This window comes from Thunnus albacares, chromosome 12 (genome assembly GCF_914725855.1).
Source record: "Thunnus albacares chromosome 12, fThuAlb1.1, whole genome shotgun sequence".
NCBI lineage: Eukaryota > Metazoa > Chordata > Actinopteri > Scombriformes > Scombridae > Thunnus > Thunnus albacares.
In genome coordinates, this window is record NC_058117.1 from 30278699 (window position 1) to 30297875 (window position 19177).

Below are 19177 nucleotides of genomic sequence, written 5' to 3' on the forward strand. Positions count from 1 at the left end.
AAACTATGAGGTACTTGTACTTTACTTGAGTATTTCCATGTGATGCTACTTTCTACATTTCAGAGGGAAATATTGTACTTTCTACTCCACTACATTTATTTGACAGCTTTAGTTACTTTTCAGATGAAGATTTGACACAATGGATAATATAACAAGCTTTTAAAATACAACACATTGTTAAAGATGAAACCAGTGGTTTCCAACCTTTTTGGCTTTTGACGTCTTACAAAAAGCAGTGTGTAGTCGGGGTCACATTTCACATGTCTATGAGTTGTTAACAGCTCCACCAAATAGTGATTTTTCCCTCTAAACTTCTCACATGCTTTCATTTCAATAAATGTTCAAATGATCCAATATTTCAGCAAAAATCAAAGATTAGAGAAAAAGTCCAAAAACTGAAAACAGATTTGTGTATCAGAACTTTGTTTTTTCTTCTTTCCTCTCCCATTAATCATCTCACGACCCCTCAGATTTATCTGCTGACCCTTTGGAGGGGCCCGACCCCTAGGTTGGGAACCACTGGACTAAACTAGCTAACTGTATATAAAGTAGTGTAAACTAGCTCCACCTCCAGCAGCTACAACAGTAACATGCTGCTCTAACACTGATGCTTCACTATTAATAATCTAATGATGTCATATATAATAATATATCAGTAGGAGGGACCAAACCACTACTTTTACTGCAATACTTTAACTACATCAAGCTCATAATACTTATGTACTTTTACTGTAGTAGGATTTTTCATGCAGGACTTGTTATAGAGTATTTTTACATTGCTGTATTGGTATTTTTACTGTAGTAATGGATCTGTCCGCACTGTGTTGGTCCTCTGGTTGTCTCTACTGGTTTTGTCCTTCCTGTGATGATCCGAGTTATAAAACATGCAGTTTGTTGTTGTGTCTGTGAGGGTGAAGTCGTCTCGCTCAGGTGGCTGTGAAACTCCTCTGATCAGGTTTAACAGCTCAGCGCGCTCCGTCCTGTCTGTGTGAACAGGAGTAATAAATGTAGGTTTTGCTTTCAGATCACAGAGCGTGACGGCCGGTTTTTAAACAGTGTCTGTGCGTCTTGTTGTTGCAGTAAAGCAGCAGCTCTGTGGTGAATTTGTCTTCTAGACTCTGCCCTTCACGCTGCCACTGTTGCTTTTATTCTGTCATGTTGTTTCAGCCAAATATGCAGCAAACACGACTGGCTGGGGAGAAAGTAATTATATTTCATTTTATATCATGAGAACAAACAGCAAGCAGATCATGTCTGAAGGAATATATAATGTTTTATTCATGTTTTAGCTCCAAAACTAACAAGACTGAGGGTCGATGTTGAGTTTGCGGCCACAATCAGTATGTGTTCAGCCTCTGATTCCTCAGTCAGCTCCTGGAGTCAACTCCAGATACATTCTGCCACTGATGGAGGGCTCACAGATGCGGTTTAGCGGTTGGACTTTCTATGAGATCACTAAGCCAAGAAAATAAAGAATAACATAGTGATCCTGAGAAAGAACAGATTCTCGTCAAAGAAAACGAAAAGATAATTAAGTTTGACTGTCTGAAGGCCTGAGAGAAGAGAGTGTGTGACTGATAGACAAGATACACAAATGTGGGATTCATATTCTGCTTTAATGGAAGAATTTCACTTTAACAAGAGAAAAGGCTTCCAGGATGAGGACTCTCTTCTCCTTGGATTAACAGTATCTCAGCTTTCCAACAGGACGAGCGTGAAAGTGTGTTTTATCTTCAAAAAGTCTTTTTCAAAATTGACTTTGTGTTTCAAAGGAAAGATGCAACTCTGAGTGTTCAGACAGAAGACTCACTGATGTGTCTCCAAGACCCCAGAGGGTGGTAAATAAATGTATCAAAACCAAAACATAACCTGTATATAAAGACGGATGTAGCCAGGTGTGACGTCACCTGCTGGTTTTATTGGAGCTGGTTTGAAGCCCCGAGTTGCAGCGTATGGTCGGCGCCATCTTTTCCGTTTGGAGCCAGGACCTTCCTGATAGCTTGAACCCAAGCTAACGCTAGCTTACTGGGAACAACAAGTGCTGCACACTTGGGCTAATGTTAGCTACTTTAGCTAAATTGTGCTAACAGAGCAGGTATCATAATCAAGTAACATTAAACCTAATGAAATATTGTGACAATAGTCCGACTCAGTGTGAGTCCTGGAGCCGGGGAGAACAGCACTACTATAAGTCTTCAAATCCTTCTCTTCTAATTTCCAAAATGACCACCAGCACACTTATTAGAGGGACTGAAATTATAGCTTGAGACCATAATGACTCGTTGAAAACAACGATTAATTTAGTATTTGAGACTTTTTGAAGGGGAGTCAGTTCTAGTGGTGCTTCTGCATCAGCTTCAGACTCAAGAGGTGGTCTTAGTTGCTTAGCTTAGAAAAAAATTCAACAAGCTTCATAGTCTCATGGTCTACAACCAAGCAGCAACCTCCGGGGCTGTAAAATGAAGCCAAAAACCGCAGTTCCTTGAACGGCCACTTGAGGCTCCAAAAGCGAGTCAATCCCTATAGACCCTCATGTTAAAATGCCCAACTTTACAACAGAAATAAACATGTTTACAGTCTGGTACAAAAAACAGTTTTGGTCTCTGTAGCTAATTTCCTCTTTCATGACAACTGTACGGGGGGTGAATTTTTTTATAACTCGCCCGTTTAAATTTTATTAAGCCGTAAAGTTCTGCATAATGAAGGACATGACTGCTTTGAGTGACAGGTCCGCCAGCCGCTAGGTGGCTTGTTTCAGCCATTCGGCCCGCCTCTTTGCCCATTTTTGATTGGCTGGGAGTTAGGCAGCATCACGCACTGCCAAGGTGGCGACGGACGGAGCTTCAAAACCGCTCTTCAGAAACCAACGGGTGACGTCACGGTAACTACGTCCATATTTTTATACAGTCTATGTCTATAACTCAATACTAAGTTTTTTAAAGCTAATACTGACAATTTTATAGAGTCAGCACTTTTTGATTTTACTGTTTTAAGTCTGTAACATATAATAATATTATTTCTCCACCAGATGTTTCTATATTTCCACCATTAAATTAATACAGACATTTAAATTCTGGCTATGAGCGTGTTAGAAGTTGATAAAACCTGACGTAGCTTATTCCTCTGTGCTGTCGACGTAAATTGTCGTCCAAAAACTGTTAAAAATGCGTCACTGAGCCACACACACACACACACACACACACTCACACACACGCCATCCTGCTGACAGAAATACTCACTAGAGCACCAAACGTGAATTCATCCACCATTGAAAATAGCCCCTAACGAATGCATTTCCTCCTGTTTGAATAACGTTTCAGGACTTTTATGACTGAGCCTCTTTTTAAAAATGAAACTATAAATTTATGAGGTGTTTTTAAAGTCTTCAGTAGGAACCAATGTGCTCGGAGCTGAGAGCCTGAACGCATCGAGAGACGGACAAACACATTGTTGGTTTGAGTCTTTTCATGGGATTTGTTGACAGTAAGGAAAAAAACATTTCATCTTTTCCTACCTGGAACTGGCAAACACATTTGAGCTGAGCTCCGTCGTCTCTGCAGACGCCTCCGAATCTGCAGGTGGAGTCATCACAAACCCTCAGGTCGCTCTTCTTCTCTGACAGATCTGCGGCAAACAGAAACAAACAGACAGAGAAAAAAGGGTTAAATAAAACCACGGCGCCGCCACAAAGTATCAGCAGTATATCCCAACGCTCTGATCTCACATCCGCTCTGAATAACGCCCGGACAGTTTTATGAGTTTATGAAACAATAAAAAGCAGATAGAGAGCAAAGCTGCACACATCCCCCCCCCCCCCCCCCCCCCCCCCCCACCCTCTAAAGCACAACAGGAGAGAAGATTGTTTATCAGATGATAGATCAATAAGGCTTCATGTCGCAGCAGACACCGGCACCGCAGGAGTGTTTACACAGGTAGACTCACAGCGCGACGCAACACAAATCTGTGATCCGACAGTCCTCAGAGGAGACGTTAACGAGCAGAAACTGCACAATATCAGTCGGAAGCTGTCAGGTTGTGTAATGAAATGTGTGGTGAATCGTAAAAAAATTAGAGGTGCAAAGAAATAAAAAAAGACAAATAAATCAAACGTTGGTCAGCAGATTTGGTGACGAGTTCAGCTGACTCGTTATAAATATTTAAATATAAATATATTTATTAATCAGGATTATATTAGGAAGAAACTTTCACACTTAACTTTGGAGATGGAGGATAGTTTTTTGGTGATTCTTGAATTAGTTTTGCTCTTTAAAGTTCAATTAGTGACCAATTAATGAAATGTCATGAAGCAGGGAGCTTTTTTCTTATCTGGAGATTTAAAGGAGAAAATCCTGACTTGTGTGAACGTTACAGGACCTTCAGATCACACACACACACACACACACACACACACACACACACACACACACCAACAAACCACACACTGTTCATGCTGCTGGCAGTCTGTACAGGGAGTCGTGTCTTGTCTGATAATAACAGGCCTCCGCGACTCAGAACTGTGCAGCTGACTTAAATTATCCACATATTCTTTGAGATAAAAGCCGCAGATTCCTGCCAGCTGAAAAACAGGAGGTATGTGTGTGTGTGTGTGTGTGTGTGTGTGTGTGTGACTGTGTGTGTGTGTGTGTGTCACAGACCACAGCTGAGTGAGCTTTGAAGAGCCGTGTAATGGCCTCTAATTACTGTTTGTGGACCTCCCCTACTCCTAAAAATGGCCGCCGCTGGCCGCAGTAACAACCAGCCACAAAAAACCCCTGAAGCTCAAACCAGCACAGAGAGGATGAGGAGGCAGAGAGTCGTAGTATTAACCTTCAGGTTCAAGGGAAAATAAAATACTAATGAAGTGCTGGAAGAAGCTCTTAAATCTGTAAGTAAGACTTATAATAATGGGAAGATGCTCCATTTAAAGGTGCAGTGTGCAGGATTTAGTGCCATCTAGTGGAAGAGACTTGGCAGAAATGGAATATAATATTCATAAGTATGTTTTAATTAGTGTATAATCACGTTAGCTTAGAACGAGACCTTTATATCTACATAAGCAGCGGGTCCTCTTCCACTGAGCCCGCCGTGTTTCTAGAGGTTTTTCCAATTAATTTAAAAGAAAAGTACTGTTTAACTCTATAAAACATCATTCCTCTCCAGATGAACATAATCTCAAATGAGTCTGCAGTGTCTTTATGTTTTTAAAAAGCTTCTGTGTGTGTTCTGTGTGTGTTTTTGCAGCTGTTTCTTCATCTTTCACTGTTATATGAGGTTTCGTATTTGTAGCAGTTCTGGATTTGAAGTGCATTTTTCTTAATGTATGTGCTTTTGCTTTTGTATGTGTTTTGTCCTCAGGGGGCCATCGTATTTAACAAGAAGTCCTCCAAATTAAAAAACACGGTTTGATCATGTGACTCCAGAACGACACACAGCAGCGTTTTTTCTAATCTGCAGGACGACATCATCTGTCTGTACTTTCAAAAACTGTTAAACAACAATGATGCCTCATGATGTGACGACGCTGTGGTTAAAGTCTGGTTATGTTTAGGGAAAGATCATAGTTTAGGTTATGTGGTGGGTTAAAGTTACTACTTCCTTACAGCTGGGCCACCTTCGTCGTCATGGCTACAATAATAACCACATGGTTAAGGTGAGGGGACGACCATAGTTACGCTTTTTATAAAACTGTCCAGACTCGCAGTCGGAAACAGTCGCTGTTGGTTCTTTTTTTGTGCGACTAACATCACGACCTTAAACTAATAAAACCTGACTTGTCAAACAAATGTATCCCAGTTTTAACTCGAACCATCTTCCGACCTGCACATGAGCAGATCTACGCCTGTTGAAGGAAGCTGTTCAGCAGGTTGGAGGTCTTCAGGCGGAGCGGGTCCGGCTGCTGCAGGACGTTCATGGCTAATTGAGTCCAACCAGCAGCCACATTCATCAACAGCTCGGAGCCTGAAGCCTGCTGATCAACTGTATGTGTGTGTGTGTGTGTGTGTGTGTGTGTGTGTAACAGAGAGACTAGTGTGTTGTGTTTCCTGTTTGCAGGTTTCAAAAAAAGCCAAATTTTTAATACCCAGACAATTTGGGATTATGCTGAACGGCAAACCAGAAGTCTTTAAACCCTCTGTCTGGCGAGAAACAGAAATGCAAATGAGTGTGTGTTGAGCAGAGCAAACGAGTGTTTTCAGTCTGAAATGTGTGTATGTGTGTGTGTGTGTGTTCCTCTGAGGAGCGAGACGCTGGCTGCTGCTGATATATTTCTGTGTGTGTGTGTGTGTGTGTTTGTAGTCGACCCCGGCCGTGTTGTGTTCGGGTTCATACATTTTACAACAGAAACAGGGATTTGAAATGCACATAATTCCCTCTTTTGGATCGGAGCAGAACTAAAGAAGCTGACGGAGCGTGGCAGCAGCTCCCCCCCCCCCCCCTCTCCACCCTCCACCCGCCCGGAGGCACATCCACCTCCCAAATCCCCCCGAGCCCCAGCCCGGTCGTCATGGCCACCCAGCCGCCGCTCCCCTGAGTCGTTATCTGCACCCCCCTCTACACCCCCCCCCCCCTCCCTCCTGCCCTCCATCTTCCTCCACTGCAGCAGCCCTGACTCCAGGCGAGATGGACGTCAATACCTCATCTTCTGTCTGGCACTCTGAGACCTTCAGCACTCCCAACATCCCTTAACTCTTTCACCGCTGCGGCACAGACACAGACTGTCACTGTGTAGCCTGTAATAAACCGTTTATTAAAGGTTCGCGCGCTGATTATTAATGCTAGACGGGGGGAATTCAAAGTAAAGTGTTTAAAATGAATGTTAAAAATAAGCAAACGGTTACAGATTCACTGACAAAGACTTCATACTAATCATACACGCTGATGATTTTAATCTGTTTTTTCTTGCTGTAATCATTCCTCCTGTTCATACTGACCATTAGAAGATCCTTCATAATGACCTTACAATTCACAACAGTTTATCTGAAGCTAATATGAAGCTTCAGCATCCAAATGAGTCAAATCAAGTCGATATCTTTCAGTCTTTTTAGTGCCATGTCTATACTTTACAGTTTATAACGCCTCTGTTAAGTCTCTTTTATACTGCTGATAATGGTGACAGCCTACAGTCTCTGCGTTATGTGTCGATGACGGCGGTGGTGGTGGACTAACAGCTGACAGTACAGGCAGCTCTGATGACAATTCAATAATGAGATGCTAATTGCTTAAAAGCGTTTTGGGGATACAGGAGACACAAGCTGAGTCTTACAGTCTTTTTAGCGCTAAAGTCCTTCTTTTTGTTACTTCCAGTTTGCTCAAAACCACGTGGAGAAACCAGAAGGTGATTAGAACAATGTTCTGTGGATGGATGAGACCAAAATCCAACTTTTTGGCTTGAATGAGAAGAGTTATGTTTGGCGATGAGCAAACGCTGTGTTCCAACATGAGAACCTTCTTCTATCTGTGAAACATGGTGGTAGTATCACGGTTTGCTTTGCCGCCTCTGAACCAATCACTGATGGAGCTACGAGTGAACTGAAGCTCAACAGAAACCCGAAAACACACAAGTCCTTCTACCAAAGATTAGTTAAAGCAGAAGAAGGTTAATGTTTTCTCCTGATCTTAATCCTGTAGAGATGCTGTGGACGGATCTGAAGCATGTAGTCATGCAAAGAAACCGACAAACATCCCTGAGTTGAGACTGTTCTGTGAGGAGGAACGGGCTAAAATTCCTCTGAGCTGATGATCAGAGCTGATAAACAGTTACTGGAAATGTTTAGTTGAAGTTATTGCTGCAAAAAAAAAGGGGGGGGGGGGGGGGGGTCACACATTCATCTACTTCTGCACAAATATGTAAGATTGGATCATTTTCCTCTATAAATAAAAGAGTAAGTTTAATGTCTCATCTGTTTAATTTGGTTTCCTCTAGTTTGAGGACTTGTGTAAAAACCTATTTAATGTAGAAATAGAGAAAATTCTAAAGGGTTCACAAACTTTCAAGCAGCACTGTAAAATAATAATAATCCATAAAAACAGGACGAGAGTAAAGACCATAATAAAAAAAAAAAAAGAAAATTCGTTCACTCTCTTCCTCTCCGCTCTAACGGCAGCAGGTCCTTCAAAAGAACATAAACTTGAGAATTTCATTCTGTTGCTTCTGTTTTCTGCTTTTAAAAAAAAAAGAGAGAGAAAACAACCTCGACGTACACACACACACACACACACACACACACACACACACACACACACACAGATATCTCCAGAGTGAGGTTTTCATTTCATAGAGAAGTGAAACCTTCTCAAGGACTGCGCTGTGGTGTATTGATTTGGTTTTCTTAAAAGCGAGGGAATTTATCCTCAGCAGAGATGTGAAACAGGAGAAGAGGGAGGAGGCGGCGTGACAGTCATGTAAAATACCGCCATCAGTGATGCATGATGGGACTTTAAATCCCCCATCACACCGAAAAGCCGAAAGAACACAAATGTTCCAGTTTTGCTAGTGAAGTTGAAAAAAAAAGCGGCATTTTATTGATAGTTTTCCTTTGTGGGTTTAAATCTCCTACTAATATTAATATAAACCAAATTCTCTAAAGAAGCTTCAAAGCTGAAAACTGTTCAACAAACATCACATGTATTTTCTGTATCTCCTTGTTCCAGCTCTGTACTGAAGTTATGAGGAAAAGATTTCACTGGATGTAACAGGAGCTGTAATCATCACAGCTGCTGCTTAAAAACCAATAAAATAATCAAAAAAACAGCTCAGTGAGATGGTTTTCTTTCCCTCTTCGTGTACACTGAGTCCTGTTTCTCTTTCCTGTCGGCAAACAGGATCCTTCACACCTGTCGGATGTTCACGGTCGTCTCCTCAGGAAGCTCTGAAACACCAGTGACACACTCACACGGGGACCGGATTAACCTCCGTACACGGCGGCACTCTGAGGTTGGAATGGTTGGTTGATTAATCAATCAGTCAGGAAATTAATTAGGAACGATTTCGATGACAGATTTAAACACAAAAATGCACCAAAAATGATCCGGTGGCAGCTTCTCACGTGTGAATATTTGCTAGTTTTCCAGTTTTCGGTGATAATAAACTCAACATCTTTGTGTTTCTGTCATCTGAATATGTTCACTCAGGTTTCAGAGAATAATAATCAACATTTTTCACTATTTCTGACATTTTATACACTGAATTGAATCAATTATTAAAGAAAACAATAGTTGTTTACAGCCTGACATTACTCCTATGATAGAATAATACAACCTGTCTCAACCAGCTCAATAAAACACAACTTTACAACAAATGAGCTCAATATAAACTAAAACTATAACTGTGAGTTCAGACAGAACACAAAGTGAATTTTAGACAAAGTCGTGCAAAGACACAAGTGCATGTGAATTCGCTCGAGGTGGCGTGAACTGACGCGAATACACATCCGTGCAAAGTGAGGAATTTGTGCCCATCCTGCGGCTTTATGAATCTGCTTTATATAACTTACAGAGACTGGAGAGAAATAACAGACAGAACTGGAGTCTCTGGTGTCTTCAGTCTGAAGCTGAACAGACACCGTCAGCGGCGTCTGTTGCTCACTTACAGTCGTGTACAGTCACGTATTTTAGCTGTTTGAGGTGAATAAACACAAACGTTTGCTTCATGTCGTGTCTGAAAACACATTTAAAGTCTTCAAACTAGATGTAGAGTCCCTCTTCGAGACCAGGACCACCTCACACCTCCTTGTTCAAAGAGGTTTCGTCTCATCTTGGAAATAAAACCTTTTAAAAATCTCACTGGAGTTTGGATTGAAGGATCCACTCAGAATATAAAATAATTCTGGTGTTTTTATGGAGAACAACATAGAAAGTAAAGAAGAAGAAGAGGTGAAGAAGAGGTGAAGAAGAGGTGAGGAAGAGGTGAGGAAGAGGTGTCAGCATTCATCTCATGTTGGAATAAAACCTTTAAAATGCAGAAAGTCTCACTGGAGTCTGGATTAAAGTGTTCACTCAACCGCAGACATTTTTGTAGTTTTTTTTTTTTTTCTCCTCACTTTTGTATCACAGAACACTTTGAAAACATGAACACGGTATTAAAAAAACGTATTTCCAATATTAGTATAAAGATGAACCATCAATCAGAGTCAGTTATTGATGTTGGAAATCTCCAAATATAAAATAATTCTTTTGTTTTTTTTATGGATAAAAACATAAAAAGTAAAAAGATGTAAATCCCCTCAGAGAGAGTGTAGCGGCAGCGTGTTGAAGTGTGATGATGTATGTGAGGTCTGTCCGCACTAATAAAGACTAAACGCTGCGAGCTGCACAGCTCCTGTTGTCCATTTGTTCCTGGATCTATTTTAAAGCTCCTGGCTGCAGCAGCTGGATGAGTTCCTGTGTGAAGAGCTTTTCTCTGTTCTCTCCTGCTGTTTGAATAAAACATGAAACCCTGACCGCCGCCTCCTCCTCCTCATCCTCCTCCTCCTCCTCCTCCTCGTTGCTACGGGCAACACAGGGACACTGACGTCTTTAGCATGAAAATTTTTTTTTGCATTTTTATATTGTTTTAGTTTTATTTCCTTCTTTGCACCTGTCACTGGCCAACAGTAAGTTTATCTTTTATAAAGGAGAAAAATAATGTTCAGTAGAAACTGTATTTTCAGAAAAGTGTTCAGATGAGATTCATCTTTAGTGATCTAAATATTAAAGACCGTCGCTGCAGAAAAAAATACAGAAGCAGCACTCACACGTCTGCATGTTTTAGCACGAGAGCTTCATCTGTGATTCTGATGTTCACAGTTTTTAGAATCGCTGCAAACTTTTCAAGAGAGAGACGCGCTCGCAGCAACACGACGATCAAACTAAAAATAAAGGATGAAATCAGAATTTCTCAAGTGTGTCTTAAAACAACAGTTATCAAGCTGTAATCATTCCTCCTGTTCATACTGGATATTAAAAGATCCTTCAAATGTGTTTTCAATGGAAGTGATGGAGGATAAAATCCACAGTGTGTCCACACAGTCATTTAAAAGTCTGTGTGAAGCTTCTATTCAGCTTCATCAGTCTGAGTTAGTCATATCAAGTGGATATCTGACACATTTACAGTCTTTTTAGCATCAAATTCCCTCTTTGTGTTTCCTCGGACAGTGTTTCCCTTTTGAGCTGCAGGTGGAAGTATAGTAACAAGGGGAGGGACTTTGGCACTAAAAAGACTGTAACGTTGAAAGATATCTACTTGATTTGACTCATTTGGACACTGAAGCTTCATATTAGCTTCAGATAAACTTTTAAATACATTTTTTGCACAGAAACTTTGGATTTTGTCCTTCATCACTTCCATTGTAAGGTCATTATGAAGGGATCTTCTAATGGTCAGTATGAACAGGAGGAATGATTACAGCAAGAAAAACATGTTTCAATGTTCATTTGAGCTCCTGACTGTTGGTTCAAGACACACTAGAAAAATTGTGAACTCGTCCTTTAAATCTGCAGCGTGTTGAGTCTCTTTAAGCAGACAGTTGGCTGTAATAACGGAGGGAAGATTGTCCCCAAAAATGAATTTCAGCCATTCCTGATGTAAATTTCCATCTTCTGGAAGGCTGCAAAGACTCACCAGAGTCCTGAAATGCAAACTCTGACTACAGAAGTTACGTACATGCTCAGCGGATCACTGAGCGGCGGTGAGCTCACGCTGAAGCATCCCGCAGATTTGATTTGACGTAGTAACGAGTTCTGCCTCAACACCGCTCGCTCCTGAGCTGCAAAGTTCAAAATTTCAAATAACTGTGATTTTACTGATCCATCTTTAATAAACATCTCATGCATGAAAACAGAACTGTGGCCAAAACAGCAGCAGAAAAAAAACCCAGCGAGAGTTTCCTGGAGTTGAACCCTCAACCCTGTTAGAGACACTGAGCAGATGCTGCAGAAGCTGCTGCCTAATTACTGCCCTGCCTTCCTCCTCCTCCTCCTCCTCCTCCTCCTCCTCCTCCTCCCCTATAACTGGGACTAATTTGTCCAGTTTTATGAATGCGTTTCCTCGAAGGCAAGAGCGAGCATCTGACCCAGAGTCGCCCCCCCCCAGAGGGGTCGGCAGACACGTCGACTCGTTTGGCTTCATCAGCTGTTGCTGCAGACTAATCTTCACCTGGGAAGCACGTGTGTGTGCGACGTGAAGATAACGGCTTTTGATGTTTTATTCATGACGAACAGACGAGAGCGACAGAAAGACTCATTCTGCAGTCTGATGCGGACGCAGAGCAGGAAGTAATTGACCTCCGGGGGAGTCTCTCTAAGACAAGCGGGGTCACTTGTTTGTTACTAACAAGACAATTAAGCCTCATATTTACTGGAGAAGATAGTTTGAAGTTTCACACACAGATCTCCTGGAAAACCTTGAATTCTTACGTGCAGCTTTCAAATCAAGAGAACTACTGCTCCATCAGTGTCTATTGTTTGATCATTTGATAAATAATTAATCATATTATGTCACTAATGAGCAATTATTTCCCAGATGTTAATTATTTGTATCCTCAAATGTCTTCATTATTAATTCATACTAATTAATACAGTAACAGTCATTTTTGTAGAATACGCTGCAGGATGTTAAAGATAAACCGAATATTATTCAGAATCAATTTCCGGGCTGCTTTTCTAATTATTAATGAGCTGAATCATCAGCTGACGAGCTTTGAATCGATTCAAACCTCATGTTTCACAGAAGAACACATTAAAACAGCATGACAGGAGACCCGGTCCTGCTTTGAAATCATCTACTTCATGAAAAAGAAGGAACTTCTCCACATATTTCCACAGTAAATTTGAGTTTCATTATGAATTATGACAATTCTTTGTATCTTTCGTTGTGGAAATCAAAGTTTTTCACATCACAGATGACGTCAGACGTCATCAAAAGCACTAAAATCAATCAGATAAACTACATCAGCGACAAACAAATGACTGTACTGAACTATTCTAGCTCATTTTTTTTAACTTCCACCTCTAATGTTTATGTTTCCCTGACATGTGACCTTCTGCTGTTGTGTGATTAACGTCTGTTGTCTCTAATAATGTGACATTATTAGCGCCACAAAACCTCTGAGTGTTAAAAGTCTGGAGCGGCTGATTGGACGTACAAACAACCGTCTCCTACAAACAATCGACGTCGCTTCATCTTCCTCCATCCGTAATCAAGTGGTTTTAGTTGTCTTAACGAGACCTCGATTGTGTGCGTCAGATCAGAAAACAGAGCGATGAGTCATTCTGAGAAGGCTCCATGTTGTTGTTGTTGTTGTTGTTGTTGTTGTTGTTGTTCTGGTATGTCGTTTGTTAGCTGAAAGTCTTCCTGGTTTCTGAGGGTAGATGTGGGTTGTTTTTTTTTTACTGCAGTATAACAGCCACTGAGGTGTGACAGCACTTCAGACTGAGGCGTTAAACGAGCCCGCCGGACTGACTCATTATCCAGCTCAGCGCATTTATGAGATCAAACTCGATGAAATGTACTTTATTTATTTTCCAGCCCACAAATCCGCCCACAGCTGACAGCGCTCACCTGCAGTCTGCTGTCGGAGCTTTCAGCTGCTTTCTGTCACCTCCCGCTTTAATGAACTTTCTAATAAAATCTTTTCTTTTTCCCTCCACAGTTGCTGCTTTTGTCACTGACACTGTTTTACCCATGATCCTAATGAACCCCACTGATATATATATCATTATAAATCATATGTTTCAGTATTGTTCCTGTCTCAGCGGCTTTAATCACATCTGAACAAGTATTACATTCATAAAACTCACAGCCAGACAGACACAAAATTAGTCAAATAGCTTTTCTAATCACTCTGTTTTTTTTTTTTATTAAGATGTTTTCCCAAAAAAAGCCATTTAAAACTTTTAGAGCTTTATTGTAAAATGCTGCACTTGTATAAAATTGGAGGGGAAATTAAGAGAGATGTCCTTAAAGCAACAGACGCTCCTCCTCCTCCTCCTCCTCCTCCTGCCGCTGATTCACTGCCCTCAATATTTTTGTTGTTACCGTTAATGGAAAAGCTATTTGCCGACATAAAGCACTTTAAACTATAAATCTGAGTGTATTTTATTTGCGAACACTGCGAGCTATTTTGCCGGACTAACAACTGCTATTATACAGGCTCGCATTATGTGCAGTAAAAAGCAGCAGGACTGTGAGTATCTTTCAGCCAATTTGATTTCACCTCACAGCGTGTTGAGCAGCAGGACCTGCAGGCAGGAAGTGGACGGGGATCAGGTTCGGATTTGGCCTCAATCTAAGGATTTTAAAGCTCTTTTTCTGGCTTTGGATAGACCCTCTTAGTATGTTATATGTTATACTTTTTTCATGAAGGTGGCAACAGTTACTGTGGATGAAAGAAACAAGCAAAAACAGTTAAATATGATAACCTGGTTAAAAAAAACAAAACAATCCGTCCTCATAGTGGCAAAATTGGGAAAGTATCTTCATATGGGAACCATGATTGTTTCCCAGTTTCCATGACAATACATTGTTAAAGTAATTGTTGAGATATTTCAGTCTGAACAGCTGAACAACGCCTCCTTGTTCACGGAGAGGTGGTGAATGCATACCACATCTAGCTATCATTATACACCATCATATGAAACCTTTCCTACGTTGCTACATACTTAAAAACAGGAATATAAAGTTGGTTGTATGCCTGATCCCTGCGAGGTAATCAGCCAGCCAGGATGTGAAAAGTTGTCAATTGTTGTTTAGGTTGATGAAGATGCAGCTATGTGGATGCTCTCATATTGATTCTATATAATTAATCACTTTACTTTTTTGCTGGTGCAAGTCGTTAGTAGCCTCAGGAAATGTAATACCAGCGTTTCCACTAAATGCAGCAGTGGCGGACCGTCGATACTGAATTAGAGGCTCCACTGTGTGGACGTTTCAGTTTATTATTCATGATGTTTGGTGCACAGTACTCATAACACAAATTAACTGAGGATGATTTTATATTGCTTACATTTTACATTTTCATACATTTTAGCTTGTTTACTATTTCTATTAAGCACAACAGCACTGCTGCTGAGCAAAAAATCACAGGGGAAACACTGAATACTGTGAGGAATGTGCAAGGAATGACATTTCAAATGTTTGATCTGTTTTTTCTGTCCTTCCTCCAGGACTTGAAGTGTCCCAGAACTGAGATCAGCACAGGGGGGGGGGGGGGGGGGGGGGGTGAGACCACTGCCGCATCTTGAGAATGGTACAGTTTGATGGATGAGGCAACTGGGGGCAGGCTGTCGGTAACGTTGCCTGTTCTCATTGCCTCATCTTCCCAGGATGTGGTCGGTGGTCGAACCCCCCCCCCCCCCCCCCTTCTCTGTGGTGACCCCAGAACGGGACACAGCCACAACATCTATGACATCAATACACACAATAATGTTCCAATTAAGCAAAATTATGTATTTAATCAATTAATGAGAAAAGTCATGATCTGGTGCATAACACAACATTGCCATCCTGTGCCTGTACTCTGATGCACAGATGGCGCCTGGAGGTGCTGGTTCTGGTTGGTCCCCTGCTGCTCCCTCCACGTCAAAATCTTCTGGCTCCAACAGGTCCCCGCAGCTGAGGCAGATGTTGTGAAGGACTGTGCAGCAGGCAATGACATCTGGGACATAGAGGACGTCTTCAGGATGCCGAAAGCTCTCTCTCTTATCTTGCTTTAGAGATAGGTTTAAGAAGAGAGGCTGTCTGTAAGGGGTCATGAGGGTGATGGGTTGTTTGAGGCAGGGCTAGCCACCATCCCCAATGATACAGAGGCCTGATGGAGGGTATTTCTGTGGATAATAAATGGGGTTGTGCTTTAACACCTTTGCATCACGCGCTGACCCAAGGAAACCAATGAACACATTGGTGAACTTGGCTGTGTGGTCACAGACAGCCTGAAACTGAATAGAATAGTTTTCTATTCAGGTAACAGGCTGCGTCCTCTGTTGGTGGCTTCACACGGATGTGGCTGCCAACAACCCTATTAAAGGCTGCTGACCTGGCCAAACGTGCAAAACCTGCACCCAGGCCAGGCAAATCCTCTTCAGATGGAAAGTGGATGACCTGGGTGAGGAGAGAGAGGACCCTCCTGCTGGTCCTGTGGACTGCCAAGTGCACAGTGGCTCAGGGCGTATCGGAGGCTCTGCCGACAACACAATATGAGGTACCACTGGCGACCGAAATAGGAAGATCAGGGCCTCAATGACGGGTCCCCAGCCATGGTCACACACAGTGCTGAAGGACGGCCATCAGAGCATTGAAGGAGAGACGTCCACTCTCAATGTAGTACTGGCACTGTAGCATGTAGCTATCACTACTGCCTGGTATTTAGAGGCTGGAGAAAGAAAAACACAGGACACACTGTCTATTAAGTTATGTGTTTTCTTTTGCATTGCACTTTGCATGACTGTAGCAAGCTATAAATAACATACAGTAGTGCTTAAATGAATAGAAATCATGACCAGTATCTATTTTGATGTCTATCCTGTTGTCTCTGCTCTCTTTCTTTTGAATTTATACTTTTAACGACTACAGCGAGTTACTATCAGACAGTAATGCATAAATATAGATGTATTCTGACACCTATACATACATTGTTATACTGTTAGGTGCTTTTACGTAATGGTCAGTCTAGCTAGAGCACAGACAATTACAACTTTAGATAATGGTTTGTTTATTAGGTAAGTTTGAATTAAGGGTAATGCTACACAACAATAATCTAGTTTATAGGCTACGTAGATCACAACAACAACAATATGTAAATCAACATACCGGTATGTTTTCATCTAGTAGGAGGAGGACACATCTTCAGCGCAGATAGCAGCATAATTTCCACCTCGTGTGAAACGGGGGGGGGGGGGGGGGGGGGCACGCACAAGCAAGTTAAAGTAAAAGCGTATATTTTGGCGGGCGACAATCACGGTGAAATGTTGGCGATAATGCTCCGCCCGTTTGCAATTCGCCATTAAAAAGAAGAAGAAGCAGTCAAATGTTGTGATGAGTCATTTCTAGTAAGTTCACAATGGCCGTGCTTGATTTGAGACATTCACACACTATACATGTAAGTACATAGTAAGTACACAGTGTACTACATGGAAGTATCCAAAATGAAACACAGTGTTAGCCTTATTTGTGCTACGCTAAGCTAACACGTCCTCAACAACGCAAAGCAAATGTTGAGGATTTACATAAGTTTAAAGTTTTGCTTCAGAAACGTGAGGAAACCTGTCAATACTTATACTTTTTCTCTATTGACCAAGCTGTTTCCCTTTGCTTCCAGTATTTGTGCTAAGCTAGGCTAAACTAATCCTGAATGTAAAGACTAGAGTACCGATTTCTTTAACAATGTGAGCAAATATTGAGCATTCTAGAAATCTCCAAAAAATGACCGGCTTTTGACGGAGACTACCGGTCTTCGTGCTAAGCTAGGCTAGCACAAACCAGCTGACTCAGCGTGTCTGTATTATCCCGCCGACACCCACAGTCCCTCCTTCAGACAGCTGACAGACTTCATTAGCGCTCTGCTGCTCTGTTCACCAGACCTTCGCTCTGATCTGTGACTCTCCTCCGCCGCCTGAATCAAAAAAAAAACTGTCTCTGCTTCTGTTTAATGTGCAGACGGAGCAGGTGTACAAAAAAAAATCACACTTCAGTCACTTTAATGTGTGAGTCCACATACAAGGCTGCTTTTCACAGTTAGCTCCTCAGCAGCATTAGCTTCAAAAACAAAACACACAAAGACACAACAGCAGCCAGCAACCATTAAAACCCTCAGAACTCCTGAACAAATTAGACCAGACCGCATGAAGAAAAGCTTCAGGGAAACTTGAAAAACTACTACAAAAAACCTGAAGATATTCAAATTATTATACTGTCAAGTCAGACATAGAAGCTGCAGCTAAAATGCAGATTTCATCATTTACAGATAAAATTATATCTGTGACAAAACTGAGCCGTTCTAAAATGTAATGATATGCTTGAAAAACTTACACAGAATGTAGAGAAACAAACTGAATTTCATGTTCACTTAAGAATTTTCTGGTTGCAGCTGTTTTTGGGTTTTATTTTGACAGATTTGAATGATTTTCACAGTCGTTATTGTGCTTTTTCAAAATTATGAAACCTACATTTAGGGGAAACATGTCATTTGAATAGTTTTTTCAAGTAAAAAATGCCAAATATTTTCTGTTTCCAGCCTCTTTGTCTGATCTTTGTCTTGTTTTGGACGGTCGGTCAGTGTGATGACCTCTGCTGAGTCATCTTGTGTTGCTGTCTGTTTGTTCACCCTGCAGGTGGATTGTTAGGGTAACCTGGAACACCTGGAGGCCCCGGGGGTGTTTCCCAGGTTATTTAAGCCTGGCTGCAGAGCATCTCTCTCTCTCTCTCTCTCTCTCTGTCTGTCTGCTGCTCCTCCCCGCAGGCAACCGTGTGGTTTAGTTATGTTGCCTTCGTTCTGTTACGCTTTACTTTCTTGCATCTTACAACACACGCACACATGCACACCGAACACCACTGATGCTACGGATATCCACACCCCATCCCTTATGTACTCTGTTAATTCTTTAATTTGGTTCAATTTGGGTTGACTAAAATATCTTTTGTTTAAATGTTATCATGGTGTATCATAACATCAGACAAAACAAGGTATGTAATGCATTATTTACTATTTCTATACATTTAAACAATAAAACAATTAATAAAGGAGATAATCAGCAGATTAATCAATAATTTAAAAATGAGAGGTAGAGAGAATGAGATGTATTGTTGTTGAATCTTTGAGATTTATATTATTTGATATTTCAAACATGATAAAAGTAAGAAAGAATACAAAATAGTGAACTAAGATTTGTACAAGATGTGATTATATTTGCAGTTTTTAAGTTTTCACAAGTTTTATCAAATGTAACATATATATATATATATATCAGCAGAACTGCAATAAGACTGAGGATTAAAACCAGTTTATAAAGATCAGAGCTGCAATGATTAGCTGATTAATAGTTAAGTCAATCGAAAGAAAATTAATCTGCAACTTTTTTGATGTTTGATAAATAATTTCAGTCGTTCAAGCAAAAATACAAATCAAATGCTGTATTTCTTCATCATATAAGACACTAAATCGAATATCTAAAGGTTCTTGTCACACAAAACAAGCAAACTGAAGACATC

General features: G+C 41.1%; 1 protein-coding gene across 1 annotated transcript in view; it reads right to left on the minus strand.

Moving 5' to 3' along the window:
• The window catches only part of tmeff1a (transmembrane protein with EGF-like and two follistatin-like domains 1a), a 104902-nt gene that overhangs the window by 50458 nt on the left and 35267 nt on the right, over positions 1–19177 (minus strand). The window contains exon 2 of the mRNA XM_044368920.1: positions 3515–3624. Coding sequence (XP_044224855.1) covers positions 3515–3624 — 110 coding nt within the window. The remainder of the gene's footprint in view (positions 1–3514; positions 3625–19177) is intronic.